The sequence below is a fragment of the Mytilus edulis genome, chromosome 10 (genome assembly GCF_963676685.1).
Source record: "Mytilus edulis chromosome 10, xbMytEdul2.2, whole genome shotgun sequence".
In the NCBI taxonomy this organism is placed as follows: Eukaryota; Metazoa; Mollusca; class Bivalvia; order Mytilida; family Mytilidae; genus Mytilus; species Mytilus edulis.
In genome coordinates, this window is record NC_092353.1 from 26,469,681 (window position 1) to 26,483,684 (window position 14,004).

At 31.5% G+C, this 14,004-nt stretch overlaps 1 protein-coding gene across 3 annotated transcripts in view; it reads right to left on the reverse strand.

The window, feature by feature from the left end:
- The window catches only part of LOC139492092 (dystrophin-like), a 223,371-nt gene that overhangs the window by 106,643 nt on the left and 102,724 nt on the right, over window positions 1–14,004 (reverse strand). For all 3 annotated transcript variants that reach the window (XM_071280234.1, XM_071280235.1, XM_071280236.1), the window contains 7 exons: window positions 11,593–11,706; window positions 6,712–7,038; window positions 5,686–5,899; window positions 5,005–5,108; window positions 3,858–4,010; window positions 2,228–2,389; window positions 57–185 (listed from right to left, as the gene is read on the reverse strand). In XM_071280234.1, the coding sequence (XP_071136335.1) occupies window positions 57–185; window positions 2,228–2,389; window positions 3,858–4,010; window positions 5,005–5,108; window positions 5,686–5,899; window positions 6,712–7,038; window positions 11,593–11,706 (1,203 nt within the window). The remainder of the gene's footprint in view (window positions 1–56; window positions 186–2,227; window positions 2,390–3,857; window positions 4,011–5,004; window positions 5,109–5,685; window positions 5,900–6,711; window positions 7,039–11,592; window positions 11,707–14,004) is intronic.

Sequence of the window (14,004 nt, forward strand, 5' to 3'; positions counted from 1 at the left end):
ATTGAGAACAAAAACCTACAAAATAATCTGTAACTTATACTTTATAGATAACATACATTGAGAAGACTAATCTGGTTTTCCAATCTTTCGTATCCCTCAACATTTCCTTGTGCCTTGTAATCTTTTGATACTTTCTCCAACTCTTTTAATAAATCTTCTTGTTGTTTTACTTCTTCATTTAAAGACTGAAATAGAAACAGTTTGGATTTAATGACATGATGCTGCTTTTAATTATCATAGCTTTTTTCTTTTATTTGTCTTTTTATATGAATAAAAAAAGATCAAGGGTATATATCAATTAGAAATCAACTCCTCCACCTCAAAACAAAAAAACAACAAAAAAGGTGAAACATCATATAGAATCAATGTATTTAACAGAGTCCCCCGCTGGTGGCCATCTTTGATGATGGATCGGCTACAAAGTAACAACACTTGGTCAGCATCTCCGCTACATTGAATCCCCATTGGTGGCCTTTGGCTGTTGTCTGCTCTATGGTCGGGTTGTTGTTGCTTTGACACATTCCTCATTTCCTTTCTCAATTTTATCTCATAAGGAGCAATCATGCTATGTTTGGTTTCATTCTATTCCGTGGTTCTCTAAAAGAAGACATTTGTATGTATTTCCTATAGGGTCCCATGTTTTACTAAGTCCCCCCTGGCGGCCATCTTGGATGATGGATCGGCTACAAAGTAACAACACTTGGTCACCATCTCATAAGGAACATTCATGCTATGTTTGGTTTCAATCCATTCAGTGGTTCTCTAAAAGAAGACATTTGTATGTATTTCCCATTGGGTCCCATGTTAAACTAAGTCCCCTGCTGGCGGCCATCTTGGATAGTGGATCGGCTACAAAGTAACAACACTTGGTCAGCATCTCATAAGGAGCATTCATGCTATGTTTGGTTTCGTTCCATTCAGTGTTTCTCTAAAAGAGGACATTTGTATGTACTTCCCATAGGGTCCTATGTTAAACTAAGTCCCCCGCTGGCGGCCATCTTGGATAATGGATCGGCTACAAAGTAACAACACTTGGTCAGGACCTCATAAGGAACATTCATGCCATGTTTGGTTTTGTTTCATTCAGTGGTTCTCTAGAAGAAGTTCAAAATGTTAAAAGTTTATGACGATGACAACGGACGACAACGGACGACGACGGACGCAAAGTGATTAAAAAAACTCACTTGGCCATTTGGGCCAGGTGAGCTAAAAAAATGATGCATATGTTTTTTATAACTAAATGGATAGTTTTCATTATAAAACTTGTGTACATATACTTTTTCTTGAAGAAAATTCTTTAATTAGTCCACATTTAGAAGAAGTTTACTTTTTTATAATTGCTTGCTTCCAGGAAGCAATTTGCCTAAGTATTTTGCATAAGCAAGTGACCTTAGCGTGACCCTTCTTGTAAAAATCCGGTGATCACAATACGCATGGATCTGTCATTGGAATCACCTATTATCTGATTGTACATGTTATACACATTCTCATTATCCATGCTTCTTTATTGATTGTTTACTATAAGGTGACAATCGTTAAACTACGGCTTCAAAACACGCAATTAATGAGATGCCATATTTGTTAACTCGTACAGACAGAGACAAAAAGATAAATTGACAATTATATGATATTTTTGCGTAAGAAACGATAAAATCATGCACGGAAGACTAAGTTTTTGATATATACATGAATTAGTGAGTTGGATAAACATTATTTTTCACCAGTCACTCATTTCTGTATTCATATGACATAAGTTGAAATTTGTTAATATAGGTGCCAACTAATTATAGTATAACTAATCGCCGTATTTGAATATCAAAAATAAGACAACGCGTGACCGAACGACGCATGGATTAAACGAGTGCGCAGCACGAGTTTAATCCATAGCGGCGTTCGGTCACAAGTTGTCTTATTTTTGATATTCAAATACGGCGATTAGTTATTCTTTTTATTACATTGGTAAATGGCTTTTTTTGTGTGAAATTAATGTAGAAAATGTAAGGAACTATATCTTTTTCCTACGCATTGACAATTTGTTTTGATCCGACGTTATCGACGTCTTGACAACGCCTATTGTTGTATGACGTCAGAGAGTGAAATAACCACGTTTATTTCACATGTGAAATTATCGGTTTTTATCTAACTGGGAAATCAATGTAATTCATTGCAACCAATGTAATAAGTCCTTATAATTAACCTGACAATTTTCAATTGTTTATATATTTACCTGATATTCCTCAGGAACATCACCAGCAAGTACATCTGCATCTAGCCTCTGTTGTAACATGTCTCTAACATCAGACATCCAACTGGACATCTCTAAAATCTGTTTCTCTATTGATTGGGATTTGTTTATTGACTGTTCTAAGTCCTGAATTCTCTCCCTTGCCTGAAATGTCATATGAAGAAGCTATTCCTTTCATTTAGTTTTTTTTTAATCAGTTCAATTTCATTTGTGCAAAATAATTCTTTTTTATGGTGCTTTTATTCTTAAATTCTCAATGATATGATAGTTTTTTAATTAACACATTTTGTGCAAAACAAAATCTTTTCAATTGCAGAAACTTATTTATCAATTCAAATTATCAAGAAACAAACTTAAAATAATTTGTGTTTGGGCTTAAGAAAGCATTTTCAGTATGACTGAATGATATAGGTTAACAATTAAAATCTTTGCTAACCCTAGAATAATTTTATGTATAAAAGTAATGGCAACTAACCAATAGATAGTTACATTTATCTTTATAACATAATAACATGGAAGGCATTATCAAATTGTTATATATATAATCTTCATGACTTATATATCATGTACTGTATTATAATGCCAGATTAAAACTGACGAGGAAAGGTAACACCCGCCGTCCGCCACGGAAAGCTTTATTTTTTGTGAAGCCCAGGTGGTGGAGCCCGTCAGATACAGTGCTGGTGATTTGGTGTCACGGTATTTCAGTAGCATTAGTTCAAATCCCGGCAAGAGAACAAAAAATTTGCAAAAGCAACTTTACAGATCTAACATTGTTGGGCTGATGTTTAGACAAGTTGTATATATAGAATGTACACAGCCATGTATCACCATCACTGCTAGTGATCCGATGGATAAATCTGTTGTAGAGTTGTCACTGGTTCAGACGTACTTATAATATGATATAATTAAAGAACCTTAGTGAGCACGCTCACATACCCCATGTCCCCACATTGTCATTGGAGAAATTAAATAAGTATAAGAAAAAAAAATTGTATAAGAAAAAATACTGAATAATAATTTCCTGTCAATATACACATCTACATAGTATGTCCTTATTATCTACAAAATTTCATGAAATTCTGTTGTGTGTTTTCAGAGGAGTTGAGATGACAAACTGTTGCAGAAGTACATTGAAGCAAATAAGTTCAAAGGAGCATAACTCCTAGAAAAAAAATTGAATCGCAATTTCCCGTCGATATGCACAACTACATAGTATGTCCTTATTATCTGAAAAGGTTTCATGAAATTCTGTTGTGTGGTTTGAGAGGAGTTGCGATGACAAACTGTTGCACTAGTACATTAAAGTAAATAAGTTCAAAGGGGCGTAACTCCTAGAAAAAAAATTGAATCGCAACTTCCTTTTGATATGCACAACTACATAGTATGTCCTTATTATCTGAAAAGGTTTTGTGAAATTCTGTTGTGTGGTTTGAGAGGAGTTGCGATGACAAGAAACAGGACTGACGGACGGACTGACAGACGGACGGGTCAAAAACATTATACCCTTCGCAACTTCGTTGCGTGGGGTATAATTACATATAGAGGCCCATTTAAAATATACCATTTCAATATGATACAATATGATGACAATAATCATCAAAACTGTTACCTGAAAGTCCAAAGAATTCCACTGATTGGAGTGATCCTCTAGTTCTTTTTTGATGACTTCAGTCATGATTGAGTTAGCCATCAGATCTTGTCCTAACTGACACAGGGCAGTCTTCTTCTCTAATGTATGGTCCCTCAAGCTGGTTTCAATATCCTAAACAACAAAAAATATCAAGCTATTTCATTAGCTTATTTAATCTTTTAGTCAAATGTGTTCCAATATGTTGTACAATTTTCTGTCAAAAACCTGCTTACTGTTGTCCGGCACAACTGAAAAGGCTTTGAAAGGTATATCAAACCAACTTTTAGCCTTTTAATGCACAGACTTTTTTGTCATTCACTTTCAATATACTTAAATTTTTCTTTTGGTTATCCACAAATTATAAATTCCAGGATATGCTTATACAATACTTTTTAACCTTGAAGTGCACAGACGTTTTTATATTCACTTTTGAAATATTTAGAAATTTTCTTTTTGTTATCCATCGTTTAAATTCCAGGACGGAAGCTTAGACTGAAATATCTTCATCCAACTAGGACTATTTATATTATCATTCCATTCAGAATTGTCTCACTGTAGCTGCATGTGGCAGACAACACACAATGAGTTTTATTACACACGACATAGTTACATAATATATATAAAATATTTCATCAAATCAAAGTACATTCTGTCATTTGATTTTAAATTTAGCTTAAAGGTTATGGAAATGAAATTAACCTATGTCAGACCTTGAAAACTGACACAGTGCTAAAAAGTCAAATTCTATGTAAATCATAAGGCCAAAGTAATTGAATTTTCTGTTCCAAATTCAGTGTAAATAGTAAGGTCAAAATGATTGAATTTTCTGGTCCAAATTCAGTGTAAATAGTAAGGCCAAATTGATTAAATTTTCATGTCCTAAAGGACATGGATGCAAACTTGGGAAAAAATGATTTGTTGATATTACTAATACTTACAGAAATCAAATGAGCAAATGCAAAATATTGGGAAAGAAACACATATTATTATCTGGAGACAAAAACTTTTTATAATATGTAGAAAGAACTTAGAATTTGAATCTTGTAAAATTGACTCAACGTGTTAATCTTATAAATATTGTCTCAAAAATTTGGTCAGACAATAAGTGGGTTTTTCCCTTACTTACATCAAGTTCCTCTGAAATGTCTTCAGCATCAGAACTAAATCCCCGGGATTTCTTCACTTTACGTTCAAAAGTACCCAAATGTCTCTTCTCTTCATCCAACATACCTATAAATTAGAATACGACTCAACAGTTTTCAAGTGGTTACAGATGATACCATTTTGTTTTTTGTTATATTGTATTGTAAACCTTTGCATTTCATTTGATGGTACATTTTTTTCTTTGATGTCACCTTTTTCTTTTTAACTCTATATATGCAACTTCTAGAAAATTTATAGAAAATCTATGTATGTAGGCTAAATATACAATTTTAACAAGAAATGCATTCACATCACAGTACATAAAATCAATTGATATTTTATACTATATAAAATCATTCATTAATTCTGTTAAAATATCCTATTTGAAGAGACTCAGTTAACCATCAATATTATGAAAAATAATGAAAAAAATCATTTTGAAGACATGCCAGATGATAATGTGGATTTGTTAAATTTTACATCGATTGACAAAACAATGTATTTTCAGGGATATTTTGTTTTATTTTTTGTGATTGGTTTTGCCATAATCTGCATACAAGACTATACTTTTTTGACTTCAGTAACAATTAAATTCATGATTTACCAACAAAATCTGTTAAAATTGGTATAAGACCATTCAAAATGATTATACTTGTATGCTAACCTTTCCATTTTTTCCACTGAGTTTCAGAGGAAGAGAAGAGTTGTGAGTAATGATCCACCCTATTGTAAACATCCGTCCACAGAGCATTGAGTCTCATCAGAGCTCGAGCTAGTTCCTGTAACGAGCCTGATGGAGCACAGTTTAACATTTCATTGGCTTCTTCATTCACTTTGTTTACTTCATCCTCTTTAGAGGTCACTTCTGTCTTCAAAATCTGAAAAATATATATCATTCTTTTAATTTCCAAAAACAAGAATGTGTGCATAGTACATGGATGCTCCACTCACACTACCATTTACCATGTTCAATGGACTGTGAAATTGGGGTCAAAACTCTAATTTGACATTCAAATTAGAAAAATCATAACATAGGGAACATGTGTACTACGAATATAGTTTATTGAACTTAACCTTCATCAAAGACTACCTTGACCAAAAACTTTAACCTGAGGTTGGACAGACAGATAGCCAAATGGACACACAGACCAAAATACATAATGCCCCTAAGTGGGGCATAAAAACACATAGTGTTAAGTTTTTGTATGCAGAGATTGGCAAAAACCATTAAATCAAATACATTGTATCCACCAAATTGCAGGTTTTCCTCAATCCATGAAAATTGTTACCCATGAAAATGACTGAATCTACAGTTCTTATTTTCGCTCAATACTCATGTCTGAAATTCAGGTAGATATAAATGTATAGCTAGTTCATCACTTTTAATTCAAAATTTCAAACCGAAACTGTTCTTTAGTCTTGAAATAAATATTTTTAAAGTTTTTTTTTTTTTTTATTATTGTAAAGTATTTGTTCTTATCATTTTCCTAATGAATGACAGTATTTGTAGAAAGCAATAATATATTGTGATATATAAACCAAACGATATTAAATTCTACATTATTAAAAGGATATTATGTGAATAAAAAGATATCTCTTGAGTAATGTTTATCATATAAACCAACAGATATCTCATTAGGTATGGATATCATAGATATCACTAGGTCTTAATGCAAATATAAATACTGACCTTGAACTTTTTATTTTTGACATTCAAGTCATTAGGATTTTCCACAGAATAGTCCTTATTAGAAATGTCTTCTTTGATTGGTTCAAGCCACTCGTTTAATTCCTTAATTCTGTTATAAACTGATTCACTAGTTTTTAATGCCATTTTTAAACGTGTATTTTGTTCCTGAGCAAGTTTTACAGTTTGTGCCCACTTTTCGTTCAAACTATTTATTTCTGTCACCAGACGTTCACCGAAATTAGGCTCTGCCTCCACCAGAAGTTGTTTGCATAAGTCGTTGATGTTGTTGACATTCTGTTGTAGAGTTTTAATATCCTCTTGAACACCCTGTAAGAAATAAAGAATTATTTAATGACAGATTATTTATAGATTCTAAGGTCAAACCTATTATGAGAAAAATTAAGTTTAGTGAGTTTTTATCAAAGTGATGCTTAATTAATTAAAAATACTATTTTTAAAACTGTTTTAGTCATGCTTCTAGATTCATAATTAAGTCTTTGAACAGACTAAAGCTTGCATTATTTTTTTCCCATTTTAGTTACAGTACTTATTGTGAATGCCATTTTTGTTGATTCCTGATACAATAATAGTGCTACATGGATTCCTAAATCAGCCTACTTCTTGGTTCATGCTTGGAAAATAAATAATAGAATAGACAAGAGTTTAAAACTTATAATATAAGAATAAGAATAAGAATAAGAATATTTATTATTCCAATGAAGGCCCTTCATGTACGCATAAAACAATTCATTATGATTTGTAACAGAAAAACATTTTTATATATTAAAATGAAACATTAAAAAGTTCAGACAGATGTTATTATCTTCATTCTATAAAAATCACATAATTTAATTCCAGGCAGGATCAAAACTATAAAATCATTACAATTATCATTGGTATTACATACATTAATTAAAATTTCTCCTAACATCTAGACATGTAATAATATAGCTCCCGAAATATTTAAGTACAGACAAATTTTCATTAGAAAATAACCAAACAAATTTTGTCTCATTTGAGAGATATATAAAATTAGGACAGATACAGTTTATCTCCTTGAAAAATATCTCCCTATCATTTTTGTATGCTGGACAACTAGTTATAAAATGTTGTTCATCTTCAACCTGATTTAAAGTACATTTTTTACAAAGCCTTTGGTCTCTATCTATATATAAAGTTTTATACCTGTCTCTTTCTATTTTGAGATCATGTACACTGATTCTGATTTTACATATGGCACTTCTCAATTGAAAATTGTTTAAAGATAGATACATTTTTTTCGAAAATAAATAAGAGGCAAGAGAAATTACAATGCAATGGCACCAAAAAATCATGTTGAGGACAAACAACAGTTTGCAAAACAATACAGAAAAAAATCAGAACTCAAAACATAAACCCCTCCAATAACTGGGTGTGATCTCAGGTGCTCTGGAAGGGTTTATCCAATTGGATAAAAATAAATAAACAAAAAATTAAAGTTGAAAACTGTATGTTGCTGCCCTAGAGTCTTTTTAAGTTTTATCATGTCTCTTTGATGTTTAGGATGTATGCCTATTTATTCAAACATGCTTGTTTGATCAGTTATATGTATACCATACCAAATAAAATCTTACATTTCTTTAAAAACTAATTTCATTTAAATTTGTACTTGAACAGGAAAGCAAACAAAATAAAATTACCTTTTGACCTTGCAGACTACACGGAAAGACAATATTTATATTTTAGTCTCTATTTCCAATGTTAAAAGTCACAAAATATTATGACTCACAAAAATGTCTGACTTAAGCTTTTGAACAATTTAATAATCATATCTTTAGGCAAAAACCATATTCATAATCCGTTTTATTGAAGTTTAAACAAATAACTGGCATATTATTATGATCTGTGGTGACTGTAGGTTAGATGGAATTCATGCAATGTACATGTATGTACAAAATAAGGTCTAAAACATTTAAGGCTAAACAATTCTCAATTTTATTGACACACAAAGATGTTTCAGAGGTGTAAACTTCAAGGAGACAGCAAACAAACAAGAAACAAACCGAGTAAAGATATCTAGAGGTCAACCAACATTAAATTGTTTGCCTTAACATATCAATGTCTTATCATGCATGTCTTCTAATTCCAGGCATGAATAGGTAGCGTGTCTGCATGTAAAGCTTGATATAGTTTTTGTTTGTATATTAAAGTGTTCAACAAAACAATTTGACTTTAAAACTTTTTTTTTATCTGAACTGTTTTGACAACATTTATAGCCATTTCAAACGAAACTATGAAATCTGGGAATTAATTAAGCAATTTAAGTAAAATCAACATTAAACGGGAGAAAACCATTTCCTTAACGGCAAGCTAGTTTCAAATACTAATCTACAGATTTCAGTTAAACGATCAAAGACTATACAAATTGACTTTAATCCGTGAATACTATCAATCTGATGGAAGCTTGACAATAACTTTATTCAACCAATTTTAACAAACATTGAGATGATTCTGATAAGTAATTTGTGCATTTAAATTTTAACTTAAGATCATGATAATCATACAAATTATGTAATCAATTATAGATACTGTGTGTAAGCTGAATTATGGTGGTCTAATACACGACTATAGAAATATCTATAGAAAAGAACCTGTTTAAGTAAGTTTAAAGACCTGGCTAATATACACAAGTAGTAAAAACAATCAACACTACCAAAAGGTAATTCTTTGTGAAAATAAACTTAATAAAATAGATGTCTATTCCATGAATGAATGGGATCTCCTAAATTCTTTTGATTTTAAAACTAGAATAGAACAAATAGTTCTTGAAATCGGGTTTGCATTAGGAAATAATAAGAAATTAAGGATAGGACTTATGCAAATAATCTATCTTAAATTTTTCAATTTTGTCTTCCTCGACTCTATGAGGATCAAGCAACAAACCTGACTGGTGACAAGTTATACTGTTTTATAAGTACACATTTGTTCTCATTTTATAAAATTACTTGACTTTGAAGAATTTCCTTTTTGCATTTATATCACGATTTATGAATGATTGTAAATTTTTTGACTTTGACTAACCTTTTTATTTCTGTCCTTAATTTGACGGAACTCAAAACTAACCTAGCCATCTAAATAAAGGTTTAGTCAATACTACAGTGTCATAAAATTTTCATTAGAAATATTTTCACTTGTCTATAGTGTTTGAACAATGTCTGCTTGTATTGGTTGTTAAATATTGGATTTAAAAATTATCAGTATAATTAACATGGCTTTTTTTTTTTATCTACCTGTATTTTCTATCATGTTTTGCAAAAATTTCATGACCTCCAAAAAACTTTTAATTCAAACAGGATATATGTTTGACAGTTTATCCCCTAACTAAAAATGATATCAGAGAATATTCTCAAAAGTTATATGCACTTGTAACTTCAAAAGACTTTGTACAACTTACTAATACATGTACAAGATTTTACATACATGTACTTAACCTTTCAGGCTTTGACAGCAAAATAATGCTGAAGATTAATCTATGGTTTTAAACAAAGGCATTATCATTTGAGGCAAAAGTTGCAGGGTTTGGTAACCAAACAATACAAATAGTATAAAAAAGAAGATGTGGTATGATTGCCAATGAGACAACTATCCACAAAAGACCAAAATGACACAGACATTAACAACTATAGGTCACCGTACGGCCTTCAAAAATGAGAAAAGCAAATAGTGCCCATTCTTACATTCAGTCAACATTTGAATGGTATTAATTTGGGTGCCAATAAAGTTTATAGAGTTTTAGAATAATACTTCCTTAAAACCTTATAATAGCATTTTTTTTTACATTGAAGTAAACTGGTTCCAGAGGCAGATTTAGAGCTGGCCCCCTTTTCTGACAAAAATTTGGTTGATTATATAGGAAATCACTGAAGCATGATCAGAGCTGGACCCCTCTTTGGCAGTCAGTTGGCCCCTACTTATGAAAATTTCTGGATCCACCACTGGGTACTCTCATTGTTCATCATCAATGACCTTGGTTAGATGGGGAAAGAAAACTAATACAATTTGTTATATATATAGAGGGAGGGAAGGAAAAATGTCATCACTATCAAGCATTCTCTCCTGAATTTATCATTACTCCAGGAGTCACAATAAAGGTTAATTCCTAATTCCTGCAAAATAATAAAGCCCAATCACAACGACCTGAAAAGGGTCCTTCTGTTTATCTTTAAAGAATGCAATTTTTTAGATAATTTGACATATAATCTATACTGTTACAAAGGAATATCATTTGATAAAATTTGTAGTGCAGACCTAGGTTATTAGGAATATATGACGACAGATATTTAATCCTCTTTCAGTTGGAAAATATGAAATTTTTGAACAACTTTGACACTACTGTGTAGAAGATAATTTAAGAGTATCTTCCCTTGATTTGCATCTTTATTGCATCAAATTTATACATAAATCAGATCTTAATTTAAGTTTTATGCAAATATTATTTTACAACATTACTGACACTAAGGCATTCAAGTTCAGATAGAATAGGTTGAAAATGAAACTTTAATAAATATATATGGCAGTAAATAATGTACCAATCCTAATTGTGCCTAAAAATTAAAATGATTTGGAAAATGTACTTACCCTTGAATTAAAAATTATGGTTTTTAAAAAGATGACTTCTTGCATACTTATGTATTAAAACAGGGTGCAGCATATGCACCTGAATATTTTTATGACTGCAGACGATATATCAAAAACTATTGCATTAAATCCTACCTGTCATATTCTTTGGTTAACTACACAGCCTACATGTTGTTTACCTAACTAATAATGCAGATTTTGTAAACAAGCACCTTGCATGACTGTCATACATGTAACCCCATGAGATAACATAACTACTCTTACATTGCTCTCATTCAACTGTGCATTTAATGTTGGTAGGTCCCCATTGGTGGGGTCGTCAGCATGTAGGAACACATCCATTTCTTCGATCCATTGATTTAAACCACTTGTCTGACTCTGTAAATTGTAAAAATATACATTAAATTCATTTTCATGCTGGAATTGTACCTCATCCGACATTTAATCAATGTTTATATCTGAAAATGAAAGTAGGTCAAGAAGCTGTCATCCCTTGTATGGAAAGTGGATTGTCCCACAGGAAGTTTGTTATATTTAGCAGACTATACTTTTTTACTTCATTCATAAAATTTAAATGAAAACAAATGAAGTGTGTCATTTGTGCATTGATTAAACTTAAAGACATTAATCATGTGTATCTATTTTTATGTTTTAGGTGACAAAAGCTATACTTAGTTTTAAACTATCTTATTAAATTTTTATGATTAAATTACTCTTAATGACTATAGTATGCACAATGAACAAAATTAAAAGGCATTTTTATTGTGAACTACATGCAACTTTAATAAAGTTATATTAAAGTTAAGTATGGACACAGAAAAATGTATAACCTATTCTACAACAGGGACTCTGTTGAAAAAAACACAATCAAAACTGGATGACATGAAAAGTCTACAAAGCATGATAAAACGAGATTAAATTTCTACTACTAAAGTTTGTTATTTTTTCAAAACTGTGAAAGCTTTTATGAATCTGTTTGAAACAGTAACGTGTGCACTTTCATGATGAATTTGAATCACAATTGGCTACAGCATAATTTAGTTACAGAATGTATATGTGTTATTCCATTCTAACAAAAAAAATCCCACCTCCATTTTGGATTGATTGATTGATTGTTGTTTTATGCAACTTTCAGCACTCTTGCAGTTTCTACCAACTTTTCATGAAGCAAATGTGCGAGATTTGACCAAAATTAAAACGATCTAAGAGAGAAAACAATAGATCGAAGGAAAATGCCGCCAAAAAGTAATGAACATGTGTGAGTCTCACACTAAATGCCTGAGACTTGGCAGCCCTGCTCTTGGATTTTATATCATGGTGACCAAATTTTATGGGGTGAGACTTGAGAGGAAGCCTGAGTTCTTAAAGTGAACCACCCACCTTAAGCAGGAACACTAGAAATTCCAATCTATACAAGACTGCAACCCACAACCTCAGTGTTGATAGGCTTGATATCATTGAAGATAAACTACCTAAACTTATCAGCCTTCCAGACCCCACTCAAAATAGGATGAAACCTTTATTATCTCTTTACCATACAAAATAGGGATTTTCAAAACCTTTGTCCCTTCATAGCATTGAAATACAGGTTAGAGCATGATTCTGATAAATATGCAGGGAAGAATTTTCATACCAATATCAAAGAAGAAAAAAATTCAAAATCAAAACCTACCGGAAATTTTTATTTACAAATTAATAGAGGAGGAACCAGGGTTTGGGGAAAGGGGGATAATTGTCAATTATGTTTATAATGGCACTAAGGGTAGAGAAATGAAATTAGTTTTCTGATCAAAGGACACATTCTACAACACTCAAGTTTATGTGATTCTGAATTTACTTTTAAGTGGTCTTAAAACCACAAGATTACAACCTGTATGCACTCCCAGTACAGGAGACAATCATGTTATTCAGGTCTTTATAAAACGAACATAGATCCTCATACAAACATTCCTAATCTTGATCTACTTTCTAACTACTTAAACATGTTTAACGCTGTGAACAAACACCCTTAGTTTACATAAAGACACAAAATTTGTCAACATATCTAAAGTTAAATGTATGCTAGTGACAAATTAACTTCAGTTTCAAAGACTTGTAAAATTATTCATAAAAACACTCCAATCTAATTTACATTTACAAAACTACAAAACGTTTATAAATCCACTGTTCAAACAAACACTATATGTGACAAATTTCAAATTAATTTTGTACTTCAGAATTTTAAATCTGCATGTACATGAGATAAAGGGCACCCAAGTCAATCTGAATACTGCTGTTGGACAGGTTTTTAGATATTATTGGATTAAGATTACATTAAATTAAGTCTCATATGATTAAACCTTTCTTTGGCTGCAAACAATCCATAAGCTCTTTTTAACACTATTTAAATGGGTGTTAAAAGTTATACCCATTGAATGTTGAATTGCTTTACAAAGATTTTCTGCACAACATGCATTTATTTATTATCACTATATATTTTGCAATATTGTGAAGTATTTATTTTCATATTAAATGGAAAGGAGATGTGGTATGATTGCCAATGTCAGAGACAACTCTCCACAAGAGACAAAATGACACAGAAATCAATAACTACGGGTCACTGTACGGCCTTCAACAATGAGCAAAGCCAATACTGCATAGTCAGCATAAAAGGCCTGAAAATGACAAACGTAACCC